The sequence below is a fragment of the Oryctolagus cuniculus genome, chromosome 1, assembly GCF_051225735.1.
Source record: "Oryctolagus cuniculus isolate XC-2025 breed Fujian yellow rabbit chromosome 1, ASM5122573v1, whole genome shotgun sequence".
Lineage (NCBI taxonomy): Eukaryota > Metazoa > Chordata > Mammalia > Lagomorpha > Leporidae > Oryctolagus > Oryctolagus cuniculus.
The window spans coordinates 92,277,404-92,291,138 of NC_142867.1; the positions used below are offsets into that span (position 1 = coordinate 92,277,404).

Sequence of the window (13,735 nt, forward strand, 5' to 3'; positions counted from 1 at the left end):
CTGGTTCACTCTTCAAATGGCCCCAACACCTGGGACTGGGCCAGTGTGAAGCCAGGAGCCTGGAACTCCATCTGGGTAGCCCATGTGGGTGGCAGGGGCCCAAATACCTGGGCCATCTTCAGCTGCCTTCCCAGGCCCATTAACAGGGTGGTGGATCAGAGCAGTCAGGACTAGAACTGGTGCTCATGTGGGATGCCAGCATTTCAGGTACTGGCTTAATCCACTGTGCCACCACGCCAACCACTAACTCATATTTTCTCAGGGCAAAAATGTCTTTGTTATTTTCAAGTAATAAGTGCTTTCTACCACCTGATTTATCTATTTTTATTATGTTAAATATTAAGACATAAAAATTACACATATTTATGGGAAGATGATTCAATTTAAAAAGGAATGAGGGCCCACGCCGCTGCTCAATAGGTTAATCCTCCGCCTTGCGGCGCCGGCAACACTGGGTTCTAGTCCCGGTCGGGGCGCCAGATTCTGTCCCGGTTGCCCCTCTTCCAGGCCAGCTCTCTGCTGTGGCCAGGGAGTGCAGTGGAGGATGGCCCAAGTGCTTGGGCCCTGCACCCCATGGGAGACCAGGAGAAGCACCTGGCTCCTGCCTTTGGATCAGCGCGGTGTGCCGGCCACAGCGCGTTGGCCGCAGCGTCCATTAGAGGGTGAACCAACGGCAAAGGAAGACCTTTCTCTCTGTCTCTCTCTCTCTCTCCCTGTCCACTCTGCCTGTTAAAAAAAAAAAAAAAAAAAAAAAAAAGGAATGAGGCAATGTTGGAGAAAAGGCCTACAGCAGCAGACTATTCATATCAATTTGCAAAGAAAATTAATCTCGTTTGTGCCTTAATTGAAAGTATTGATGATTGACATCAGAAACAGTAGCCAACTACAGACGACTCAATTAGTTCAGCTTATTTGTTGAATTCTTTATGTAGTGTGAGATTAATTTTATGAGTATAAAGTAAACTAAAAATAGATCTTTGTAGAAGTTAAGAGTGAGAATAGGAGAGGGGGAGAAGCGGCTGCAACGCCGAGCGGAGGAGGCAGGAGCCCGAGCGCGAGAAGCAGCTGGGTGGGCACCATGGCCGGGATCACCACCATCGAGGCGGTGAAGCGCAAGATCCAGGTTCTGCAGCAGCAGGCGGATGATGCAGAGGAGAGGGCGGAGCGCCTTCAGCGGGAGGTGGAGGGGGAAAGGCGGGCCCGAGAGCAGGCTGAGGCTGAGGTGGCTTCCTTGAACCGCAGGATCCAGTTGGTGGAAGAGGAGCTGGATCGTGCTCAGGAGCGCCTGGCCACTGCCCTGCAAAAGTTGGAAGAAGCAGAAAAAGCTGCTGATGAGAGTGAGAGAGGTATGAAGGTTATTGAAAACCGGGCCTTAAAAGATGAAGAAAAGATGGAACTCCAGGAAATCCAACTCAAAGAAGCTAAGCACATTGCAGAAGAGGCAGACAGGAAGTATGAAGAGGTGGCTCGTAAATTGGTGATTATTGAAGGAGACTTGGAACGCACAGAGGAACGAGCTGAACTGGCAGAGTCCCGTTGCCGAGAGATGGATGAGCAGATCAGACTGATGGACCAGAACCTGAAGTGTCTGAGTGCTGCTGAGGAAAAGTACTCTCAAAAAGAGGACAAATATGAGGAAGAAATAAAGATTCTCACCGATAAACTCAAGGAGGCGGAGACCCGTGCTGAATTTGCTGAGAGATCGGTAGCCAAGCTGGAAAAGACAATTGATGATTTGGAAGATAAACTGAAATGCACCAAAGAGGAGCACCTCTGTACACAAAGGATGCTGGACCAGACTCTGCTTGACCTGAACGAGATGTAGAGCACCCCAGTCCCGCCCTGCCCCTGCTCCTCCCTCTGACCCCGACTCCACCTGAGGCCAGCCTGCCCGGAGCTGACCTCTAAACTGAGGGCTGATCTTTTAACTGGAAGGCTGCTTTCTCCTTTTGCCACCCACCTCCTCTGTCCTTAGACCCCGCCCCTGTGTCCTTTCACCAAACTGTCTCTGCCTCTTCCCAGAGATTCCAGTGGGACCAGAGGCTGAGCACTTTTGGGAACATTTAAGGGAATGTGAGCACAATGCAAAGTGTCTTTCAAAGCATGATGTGATGTACACATTTTGTAATTACCTTTTTTGTTGTTGTAGTGACCATTTTGTAAAACATTCCAAGTAATTCCACACTCGGAAGGAGCAATCTAATACTTTTCTTAGTTTTTGAAGGTAACTTTTCAGCTTAATGCATAGTGCCCTGTCCGCAGAGCAAGAAAAGAGGTGTTGGGGCTGCCTTACTGGGCGCCAGACAGAGCCCAGGAAAGCCTCCTCTGTGGGGAACCTCACTGCTCTGTACAAAGCATCAGCCAAACCAGAAAGGTGATTCTGGGAGGAGTTGGCCAAAAACAAAAACCCCTCACGCTGTTCAGGTTTACAGCTTTAAGGTATCTTTGGACACTGTTTTTGTTTTGTTTTGTTTTTTTCATTCATCAGAAGTGACCAAATTAAAATGGTAAGACCTCTGAGACCAATTTTTTGCCCCACCTCTGCCCCTTCCCAACAGCTTGCAGAATGGATCATGTGCCTCTTAGGTTGAGGTGATCACTTCACTGCTTTTCCTGCCTCCTTGAGAGAAAGAAAATTATGTTTTTGCCACTGATTTAGCCATATAAAACTCATCTCACCACCCTTTGCTGGGTCTGAAGCTGCTGTTTCTAAAAGTGCCATCTCATTGTGCTTCGTATCAGTCAGTGCTGGAGAAATCTTGAATAGCTTCTGTACAAAACTTTTAAAATTTTATATTATTTTGAAACTTTGCTTCTCTGGCCTTGGGGACCCTGGCCAGCCCTTCTGGCTGTGAGAACATTCCACAGTCTGAGCTGGCAGTGTGCTAGTCTTTCCAAGTTCCTTCCCCCACCCCGTCCCCACTTTTGGTGAGGTTTCTGTGAGGTCTGTTAGGTGTACATCCTGCAGCTTATTGGCTTAAAATGTACTCTCCTTTGGTGTGGTCTCTTTGGGGCCTGTTGGGAGAAAGAAAAACCAATAGTGTAACTGTTTTGATACTGATTATTGACAATAAGTGTCTTTTTGAAATAAAGAACCAGTCCCTCCAAAAAAAAAAAAAAGAGAGAGAATAGGAGAGGGAAGAGGAAAAGGGGTAGCAGCATGGGTAGAGGGGGTGAAAGTATCACTATGTTGCTAAATCTGTATATATTAAATGCATGATATTTGTGTACCTTAAATAAACTCTAAAAAATGGGGGGAGGGGCTTCTATCACAGCTTACAGAAGAATCTTGAACTTGATGGAGCTTATATTGAGAAATAAGGTTAATATTTTTATCTTTCAATTTCAATTTGCATGAAGTTTTTGAAGCTCTTTCATGTGAAATTGCAATGTTGATTCCTACAAACATGAGATTTACTTTTTTAGAATGACTTACATTTTTCTAAATTTAGCTTCTTTGCCATTAGTTTTCTTGCCTTGTAGTCAGAAAATATGTCTGTATATGTCTTAGTCATGTAGGTCTGATATTTTCAAAATACCATAGACAAGGTGGTTTAAACTGTAGAAATTTACTTCTACAGTTTTGGAGACTATGAATCCCAGATCATGGTTTCAACAGAATCAAGGTTTGGTGAGGCCCCCTTCCTGGTAGACCACCATCTGTCTTCTGGTTCTGTCACATGCAGTCACATGAAGAGAGGGGAATAGAGAAGAAGGCAGAGAGGAAGGAGACAGATATTCCTGTAGCCTCTTTCTCTTCTTATAATGATACTAATCAATCCTACCTCCTAAAACCATCCCATTGGGGGTTAGAGTTTCACCACAGGAGGGGGGGGGGCAACCATGTAGTCCATCACAACATATTAGCATTCTTATTTTGTGAACAATGCTTATTTGCAAAATATTAGAAGTTCTGCTCTAAGCCAATCTAGGAAGAGTGTGGCCTGCTGTTTTCTCCACTAATCTTTACCAATAGAACCAGTGCTTCTTTGTGCATGGTCGTTGCTAAACCAAAAGATCTTGAGACAAACTAGATTCTAGTTGAAACCATTATTCTGGAGACAGTTTGCCAGGAACAATAAAAATCAATAGAGGAAAGCTGAGTAGAGAGATGAATTATAGCCCATATAATGGCAATTGCCAGAGTATAGTGAGAGGGGTTGGAAAATATCACCTTGCTACATAAAAGGAGACACTGCATAGGGTTTTGCTATAGTTGAGTTATTGTTACACTGCTTGCCCTTAATGAAAATATCTTCATTTGAGTCAGTCAGTCTCCAGGATTATTCATAGACAATACTGAGGTATATTAGATATGAAGGATGAAGCACTGTTCAGCAAACCATAGTTGGCCATCTTTATTAATTATCGTAAGAAATATTGTGTAAAAGATAGAGAAGTAAACACCCAAAGGATCAGAATGGTAAGTAAGTTAAGTAGCACAATTCCTAATTCACATACCCTATCAAAGCATTTTTAGTTATCATGCCTTCCATTTAAGTGAGTCAGCAGAGACAGGCGAGCAAGTGACTATAACCCATCTTACTGTTTGTTTCAAACTTTTCAGTGAGAGGCAGTTTGTTACTGAGCAGTAAGCACTTTGCTTTTCTGAACTCCCATTTCAATGCAAAGCATGGACTTAATTTGTTGTATATTTCTCTAAAATTAAAAGGTATAGATCATATTTCTATATTTCACAACCAAACACCCAACTGGGAAAGACTAAAGGAAGTATGGTATGTTTTAAAATGACAGGAATCAACTGAAATCTATTAGGTCTTCCCATAAAATAAATAAAATTCTCAAATTAGCTAGCTGCTCTTTATGATCATACCTATTTTAAGTGCTTTTAAAGTGCTCTCTTATTGATTTATATATCACCAAGAAGTGGCTAATAAAACTGCAAGACAAGTCTGAACATTTTAGCACCAAGAAATACAAACCTATGTATCTCATAAGGTGCAAGCCTTTTAAAACGTTGACACTTTTATTGTCCCCCCAACTCTGAGATAGTCTGATCAAGACGAAAAAGGGGAGGAGAGAGAATGGTGTAGAACACTAGAGGAAATAAATGGCAGCACTTACGGTGTCCCTGCAAAAATTATGCCCTTAGTGATAACTCATAATTTGAATAGCACTTTTTAAATGGAAATGTGCTTTCCCTTTTATTGTCTTGTTTTGTACCTCACAAGTAAGTAAAGCAGGAGCATTATTCTTCCTATTACAGAAATAAAGAAAAAATTAGGGGGAGATTCAATGACATACCCTCTGATGAAGAAGTTAGGACTTGCACTGTACTTGTCTGGATCCAGTCTCTTTTCTATTATAACCCACTGCCCACCCCATCCTGTATAGCCCCTTTTAGAACAAATTGCCATTTTGGTAAATGGTAGAAGCTTGGTGGCAACTTGAACTACACTTGGCACTCTGATAAATAGCCCAAGCACTTAATTGGGATGCTTGCCAAGGAACAGAGTTAGTGCAGTGAATTTCCAATGGCTCTAAACAGCAGATGAATTGCACATCAATTTATTTAAATAGCAAGAAGGCAAGCCCATTCATGACCATTACCAGGTGCGGATTGATGCCTGCTAGCATAGATTTCCCACTGAGAAGCCCTTTAGTCACTCCATGTGGCTTCCCCACTCCATTATGCCTGTTAAATGAATCAATCTTTCCTTAATATCATTCTTAAATATTTAATGCCAAGTTACAATGCTGCCTTTTAAAATCAGTTGGTAAAATAAAAGCAAAAAACTGTTCAGCAGGATGCACCCCACCTCAACAGCTTCCACTCTTCCACATGATTACTTACTGGGATGGGCTGTTTGCCCCAGGGGTGGGCCAATTAAAAGGATTTATTTGCTTGTGTAACAGTCTAGGCTGCAGCAAAAGGAACTGCAGCTACAAAACAGAGTAAGCAATTTAAGGCTTACTTTTCTGGTTGAATCCATATTTGTTGCAATGCAGAGTTCGATCCAGAAAATCACTTCCAACACTTTATCAGTGTGTCCTGCTTTATAGGACTCATTCTGGGCACCATGTGGGAGAAATCGAGATGTTCCTTTCTGAAAAGAACTTTCGGCTTTGACGCTTCATCTACAAATGCTTAAATCGCTGGGTCTTCCGACAACCAGTGCACTGAAGCCAAATAATTAAAATCAACACCTTTGCTTTTAGGAGCTGATGTGTAATTCCACACCAGATATGTACTCATTTTATCTTTCCTTACTTCTGCCTTAGATCTGGCATTTGAATAAGTGCTTGTGCAGAGCCTTTCGCCACTGTGTGCTCATGTGTTCCAGGGATGGGATGTGCAGCATTCTACTTCACAGCCAAGCCTGCTTCATTCCAGCCCTCTCTGATTGTTCCCGTTTCATTATCCTGTCTCTTGATTATGCATCCATGTTAGTATACAAGTAGGAGGATGGGATGCAAAACAAAACAGGAATTTGTTCCAGCGCTATGGTTTGCTAAAGATCTCAGTTATAAATGCAGCTTATAATATTTTCCGCAAACTTTTTTCCTATGCTCACCCTAATTTTACCGAGTACCTTTTGCTTAAAGAAAAAAAATCAAAGCTCAGATGTACCTTTCGAGAAAACAAAGATATCATTGAAGTAAAATTCTCCAAAGATTAAAATCCATACCATCTAGCTATAAGTAACTTGGATTGAGACTCAAGGATGCTAAATACTGGGAAAACTGTAGGGGAAAATAAAGCATTTTATATCATATTTGGCCAAGAATGCTTCACTGGTAATCACGAAATCTGGTTCCAAGTTCCAGGCAACTTGCTTAGTAGTTACTCTCAGCCACCTCTCACCTGTAAACTGAGGGTTAAACCAGGCCAGTGCTATGCCAAGTGTCAGTCTGGACCATGTTAGAAATTAGAGTTTTGGGGCCTGGAATGTAGCTGGTAAAGCCACACCTGCAATACCAGCATCCCATATGGGCATCAATTTCTCTCCTGGCTGTGCCACTTCCAATCCAGCTTCCAGCTAATAGTCAGGAAAAGTAGTGGAAAATGGCCCAAGTGCTTGGGCCCCTACTGCCCACATAGGAGACCAGGAAGAAGCTCCTGGCTTCAGCCTGGCCCAGCCCTGGCTATTGTGGCCATTTGAGGAGTGAACTAGCAGAGAGATGGCTCTGTCTCTCCCTTTAACTTTGAGTGTCAAATAAAAAAAAAATGGAAGGGAAAGGGAAAGGGAAGGGGAAAGGGAAGGGGGGAAGAAGGGGAGAAGGAGGAGGGGGGAAAAGGAGGAGGACAAGGAGGAACAGGAGGAGGAGGGGGGAAAAGATTCAGAACTCCAGCTTGAGCCCACCTGCTATATCAGAATTTGCAGGTTAACAAGATCCACAGGTGATACGCAAGCATGGCAGAGTCTGAGAACTCTGAACTCCAAAAATCTGTTTTATATCTAAACCTCCACAGTTGTTCTTGTTTTAAATCCGAACCTTAACCATTCTTGTTGCCCCTGCCAAAACCAATTATTTGGTCTCTTTGGAGGCCTGGCCATGAAATGAGGAAACCCAACCCAAAAAAGCCTGTGGCTGATCTGATTGGTTGCTGTCTGACAGGGAGGAGCTTGTCTGGGGCTTTTCAGATTGAAGAAACTTCTGGAAATACTGCTTCAAAACAGTTTCCCGGATCAACAGGGCTGCCTCTCATTTGGAGACGTGAACACAGCATCAGCCTCATTCCCTGTGCCAGCTGCAGACTTAAGGAAAGCGTCCCCAGTTGCCAGGTCAGTCCAGGCACGGCCCAGGGATCCAGGCAAAATAAATTCCCTTCTGCTCTCACACTTCTTCTGTTCAGCCCCACAAGCAGGACAGGCTTCCCCTGATGTCCAGAGAAGACTCGCATAGAATCATTCTAGACAACAGGTTGCGCACCCCTACTCTGAAAATCCAAAACCTGCAATGCTCCAAACATTTCAGTGCTGACAGAAGGAAAGTTCTGCATCATGAAATAAAATTATTTAAAATAGCATATAAAATTACCTTCAAACTATGTGTATAAGGTGTATATGCATGTATACGTACACATAATACATACATACACACATATACATAAATTTCGTGTCTAGGTTTGGTTCCTATCCCTAAACTATCTCATTAGGTATATGCAACTATTCAAAAATCCAAAGCAATTCTGGTCTCACGCATTTCAGATAATGGATACTCAGCCTGTACAAATGTTCAAGATGTCATCTCAAATACCTTTCAATAAATCAAGATCATAGAGGTCAGGGGAAAGAAGAGAAAGGAATGTCAAGCCCTCACACACAGAGAGACTGCTAGTATCTAAAGATATTGAAGGAACTTAGGACATCCCACTCCACAATACACCACTTGGGTATAATGACCATTTTTAGCTGAGGGCACTAGAAACACAGCACAGAGAGCCTTCCTCAGAATGCGCCATTATCTGCCTCGAAACTAATGCTCCCAAAGAAAGCCATCGCCAGACCCTTCCCCAGGACTTTCATCAACCAGGGAACACTGACTCATCACAGAAGAGAACACTGAAGTTGACACCACATCCGGGCAAATTCTACAAACAGCTATCACAACTCCAATCTATTCTCCCAAGGGGGAGTCACTCACCTTTCCTAAAACCTTTTTACTTTGCCATGAAGTGGCCTACATCACCCACTCCTTGTCCTAAGACATAATATAAGCTCTAATGGGGTTCAGGATATGTTACCCCCCAAATATAGCACCCTGGCATTGGAGACAACAGCAGAAGCAGGAAGGTATATTCACTTCCCCTCACACATCTCCCTTGAAGCAGGTCATAAAACCTAGCTGACCTTCTCCAGTTGTGGGTCATAAGACCCTCAGTCCAGAACTGCATTCCCAACAGTGGTGGGAATCATTAGGCCCATGGACCATGATATCATTTAGTCTGACCCTACCAAGACAATCCCAGGCAGGACTTGAAATTCAACAAACTAGCAAGCTAATGTTTAGGTTGATAATGTGGTATGCCCCATGAATGATGTTATGAATATCCAAATAGCCCTTGGCAGAAGGAAGGTTTCCCAGCCCTGACCTATACCTAAAGGAAAAGGACATTCTTACCTCTGAAGACACAAGGACACAGAGGAGAATTTTAGTTAACAAGACTAAGTTCCCTTCAGTTTATTCTCATTAGTTGGCACCCAATTTGTCCAATTACACTTCTCCTCAACTATCCTCTTCTTCATCAAACTTAGCATGAAAACAGTTTTCCCATTTCTTTGGAACCTCATTAATTAATGAATTAATTTGAAAGGAAGAGAGAGGGAGATTTCCCATCACATCCTCTGGTTCACTTTTCAAATGCCTGCAGCAGCCTGAACTGGGCCAAACTCCATGCCAGGAGTCAGGAACTCAATGTGGGTCTCCCACATGAGTGGAAAGAACATAAGCACTTGAGCCATTACCCCTGCCTCCCAAGGTGTGCATTAGCAGGAAGCTGGAGTCAGAAAGGATGCCAGGACTTGAACCCAGGCACTCTGACACAAGATGCAGGCATCCCACACAGACTGTTAACCTGTAAGCCAAATGCCTACTCCACAATCTTCATTTATAAAGGCTCCCTTGTCATGTAAAGCTTGATTAATAAATGTATATGCTTTTGTTAATCAGTATTTAGTTACATGTGCCTTAGCTATAAACTTTGTAATAAGTGACATAATAAATTATTTTAATCTCTAATTGCTTTCAAATCTCACAATATTTTGGATATTCACTTTTATTTCTGTGATGCTCCTGTGCATATAATATTGAAAATCAACAAAACTGTATTATCTCCTGTTAATCTGCCTGTTATCAGTCATTTCATAGACCCAGCTATCAAGCTCGGAAGATGAAGACAAATTTGTTCTTCTCCTGGAGTTCAAATCAGGAACCATAACAAGGAGACCACCACCAATCCTAAAACACAGGATGCAATCACTGTTACCAACACAATGGGAAGGCCAACATGAGTCCAGAAAATGACAAGCAGAAACACAGGCAATTTGGAATATAGTGATGACTTGAAAGTGAAATTTATTTCTCAGAAATTATTTTTATACATTCTTTTCCACCATCTCCAAGTTTAAAAATTCCTCCAGAATGAATGTGTTACGATACCCTACAAGGATGATGTCAACTTGCTTTTGCTCCCTTTCCAGACAGCAGACTTTATTCCACTTGCTTATCCAGGCACTGTGAGAGCAGTTTCTTCTGTTGTGCTGGTGGAATCCAGTGTTCCATATTTGTCAGGATGTGCCAATGCAAAGTACGCATTTTGTCTTTGCTGCCTTTCTAATTCAAATGTGTGGCTTTATACTGATTTCTAATGAGTTGCATGGTTATGATTCTGTCCTTAAATCTCTCTGGGATCCATTTTGTGTTGCCTTAGTTTACCAGCATCTGGATATCTGCATCCAGAGTGGTTCTTTTTTCTGGGTAAAAATAGAAAGAGAATAACTATTTTCCCTCCATTTTCTAGAACGAACTCACAGACCGAGGCCAAGAGCCTGCATTGAGGCAGATTTCCATTGCTCGGAGCTCTGTGTTTGTGTTTTACAAAAAGTAAAGTATTTTCCAAAACAAGACCTTAAATCAGTATCCCACATGTCACAAACAAAAAAATAGTTATTACTCACAGAATGAATACTTTTAAAGCCTTTTGGGAATCAGAACATCTAGAGGTCGATGAGTCCCTTCTTTTTGCACATTCTCTGACTTTGAATTCACCTTGGAAGGTAATAATTAATAAAATGTTATAGCTGGGAAGACTGAGGCTCAGCAGTAAATTCATAACCACACACAATTAGGACGTTAGGTGTCCTCTAGTCCTGCTATCAATTTTTACCCAAACAGAAACAAGTCCAGAAACAGAGAGCAATTTGGGCTGCCATGCAAGTCGTTTGTCATCAGTTTTGGAACAGTGCTTTCTCTGGCTTCTGAACAACTACTATGCATGTCATCTGTACTTTTGTAATTTAATCATAACTGAACCTTTGTGAACTTTCTGCTTGTAAAATGTGGTGAGGAGACTCTCAAGTGTCCCCCGGTGCTCTCTGCCATACATCCTGTATGAGCGCTGCCCCCACCACCAGCAGCCTTGAGGGTAACTGGGACCTATGACTTGTTTCTGACCAACAGAATGCAGCAAAAATAATGCTATATCACTTTACGGTTTTACCATATAGGAGTTTAACTGCCTTTGGTTAAAACAAACTAGTAAGATATGAAAATGGATGTATCATTCACATATGACTTATATCATTAGCTACTGTGACCATATAATTAAATCCTTGGTCATCATTCTGCTTTGTATTAAGAAAATAAAGCCAAGTAAGTAACTGAAGTCAGAAATACTGAAATAACACCATGCCACTATCTATCAAATAGCATTATGAAAATATATTTGGTGTGATACTACAAGGTCAAGGTGCATCCTGAAGAGCATGGCCATGCTACCCAGGAATTTCCATGCACAGGAGAAGAAAACCCTTTCTTTGAACTACATCAAGTCAGGAGTATTAATACACTGTTTAACTGAGGGGTCCTAACTGATGGAAATTTTTGGCCAAGAAGTGAAAAAAAAAAACACAATGAAGTCTCCATGGGACAAGAGGAGAGAAGACAGAGACACTGCTGCAGGCAGCTGCTCAGTGCAGCCAGCTGCCCACTGTGAGCTGACATCTTACCACATCAAGGTAGGCAGAAACTGCCACTCGCCCTGCCGCTTGCAGTTCTAGCTAAGACAGAATTCCATAGTCATCCACTGACTTTGACTTCAGCCTGGAGAGCTGACTGGGGTATGAGCAACAGCTGGGCTTGGAGAAGGGCAGTTGCCTTGCTTCCTTCCCCTTCCCAACTCCCACAGAGTATCATATGAGCAGCAGAAAGTTGCACAGCATGCCTCTGTTCTAGCAGCATCCCGATCAGGGCAATACGTGGGGCAAACACAGATCCCCTGCATCCTGCACCTGTGGGAGTTTTGGTGCATTAGCCTCAGAGCTACACCCACACACTGTACATGAGCAAGGGCAATTCACCTTGGTTTCTGGTGGCTACCACCACAATCTATCAATAGATCAAATAAAAATTGCAGAGGAAAGCCTTAACAATAGACTCAGTGAGGCAGAAGAAAGAACATACAAGTTAGAAGACAAATATCTGGAAATTTTATAGTCAGACCAAAAAAAAATTTAGAAAACATAAAAATGGTTTTGGAGATTTATGGGGTACTATCAAGCAAAACAACATATGGGTCTTAGAAGTTCCTAAAGGCATAGAAACATAAAAATGGATTAGAAGGCCTTTTTAGTGAAATAATTACAGAAAATTTCCCTAATTTGGAGAAAGAAAGAGACATCCAACTATGGGAAGCAGAGAGAACTTCTAATAGACATGACAAGAAAAGATCTCCACCATAACACATTGTAGTCAAACTCTCCACAGTAAAACATAAAGAAATATACTAAAATGTGTCCTAAAGAAATGTCAGATTATTTTCAGAGTCTAATCTCCAATTAGACTCATAGCTGACTTATCAGAATCCTCACAGACTAGAAGAGAATAGTGAGATATATTCTATCTTAAGAGAAAAAAAATTATCAACCCAGAATACTGTAACCAGCAAAGCTCTCATTTATGAATGAAGGTGAAATAAAGACATTCAATAACAAACAGAAATTGAAAGAATTTTTCATCACTTGTCCAGCCTTACAAAAGATATTTAAGGATGTGCTACACACAGAAACACAGAAACATGGTCATCACTATAAAAGAAAGTGAAGGCAGAAAAATCTGCTAAGAGACTATTGGAACTTATAAAATAGTCTGGTAAAGTGGAGGGACATAAAATCAACACACAAAAATAAATAATTGCTGTATACACAGTGCATGACAGAGAAAGAATTTCTGAGATCAAGCCTATTCAAAATAGCCACAAAAAAATCAAATATCTTGGAATAAATTTAACAAAGGATATCAAAGATCTCTACAATGAGAAATACAAAACATTAAAGAAAAAAATAGGAGAAAACACAAAATAATGGAAAAAACTTCCATGTTTATGCATTGAAAGAATCAATATCATCAAAATGTCCATACTACCAGAAGTGAAGCAATTTACAGATTCAATGTGATCCCAATAAAAATACCAATGACATTCTTCTCAGATATAGAAAAAATGATGCTGCAATTCATATGTAAACATACAAGAACCAATAGCTAAAGCAATCTTATACAACAAAAATAAAGCCAGAAGATCATAATACTAGATTTCAAGACATATTCCAGGGTAGTTGTAATCAAAACAGTCTAGTACTGGTAAAAAACAGATGGGTAGACCAATGGAATAAAACACAAAAGACAATCTGTAGAAAGTGAAATTGATGCTTTGAGATGCAATGACTTAGAACAGCCTTTGTCTCGACTGTTGAGGAATAGGTTGCTTTTTTTTTACACTATTTGTTGAAGTCTTTACTTAGTATAGGATTAATCTGCAGTGTATAAAGTTAATTGTAAGCAGATCTCAGTAAAAAATAAGAATGGGAATAGGAGAGGGAGAAGGAAGAGCGTGGTAATGCATGTGTGAGGAAGGGTAGGGTGGGAAGAAGCATTATTTTCCTAAATTTGTATTTATGAAACACATGGTTTATATATCTTAAATAAAAGGTTTCTGGGAAAAAATAAAAACGTATAAAAGAAGAATGTCTCAAATTAAAAATCTGATGATATA

General features: G+C 41.3%; 1 protein-coding gene across 2 annotated transcripts; it reads left to right on the plus strand.

Annotated features, from left to right (window-relative positions):
- The first annotated feature begins 1,001 nt into the window (after positions 1-1,001).
- LOC100349893 (tropomyosin alpha-3 chain) lies at positions 1,002-3,120 on the plus strand. Of its 2 annotated transcripts, XM_089312101.1 has the most exons (2): positions 1,007-1,210; positions 1,345-1,999. In XM_089312101.1, the coding sequence occupies exons 1-2, from the start codon at positions 1,143-1,145 to the stop codon at positions 1,823-1,825; spliced, it is 549 nt and encodes a 182-aa protein (XP_089168227.1). In that variant the 5' UTR covers positions 1,007-1,142; the 3' UTR covers positions 1,826-1,999. The 2 variants fall into 2 exon arrangements, with proteins under 2 accessions (XP_002708655.4, XP_089168227.1); XM_002708609.6 differs by having other exon boundaries at positions 1,002-3,120.
- Positions 3,121-13,735: the final 10,615 nt, after the last annotated feature.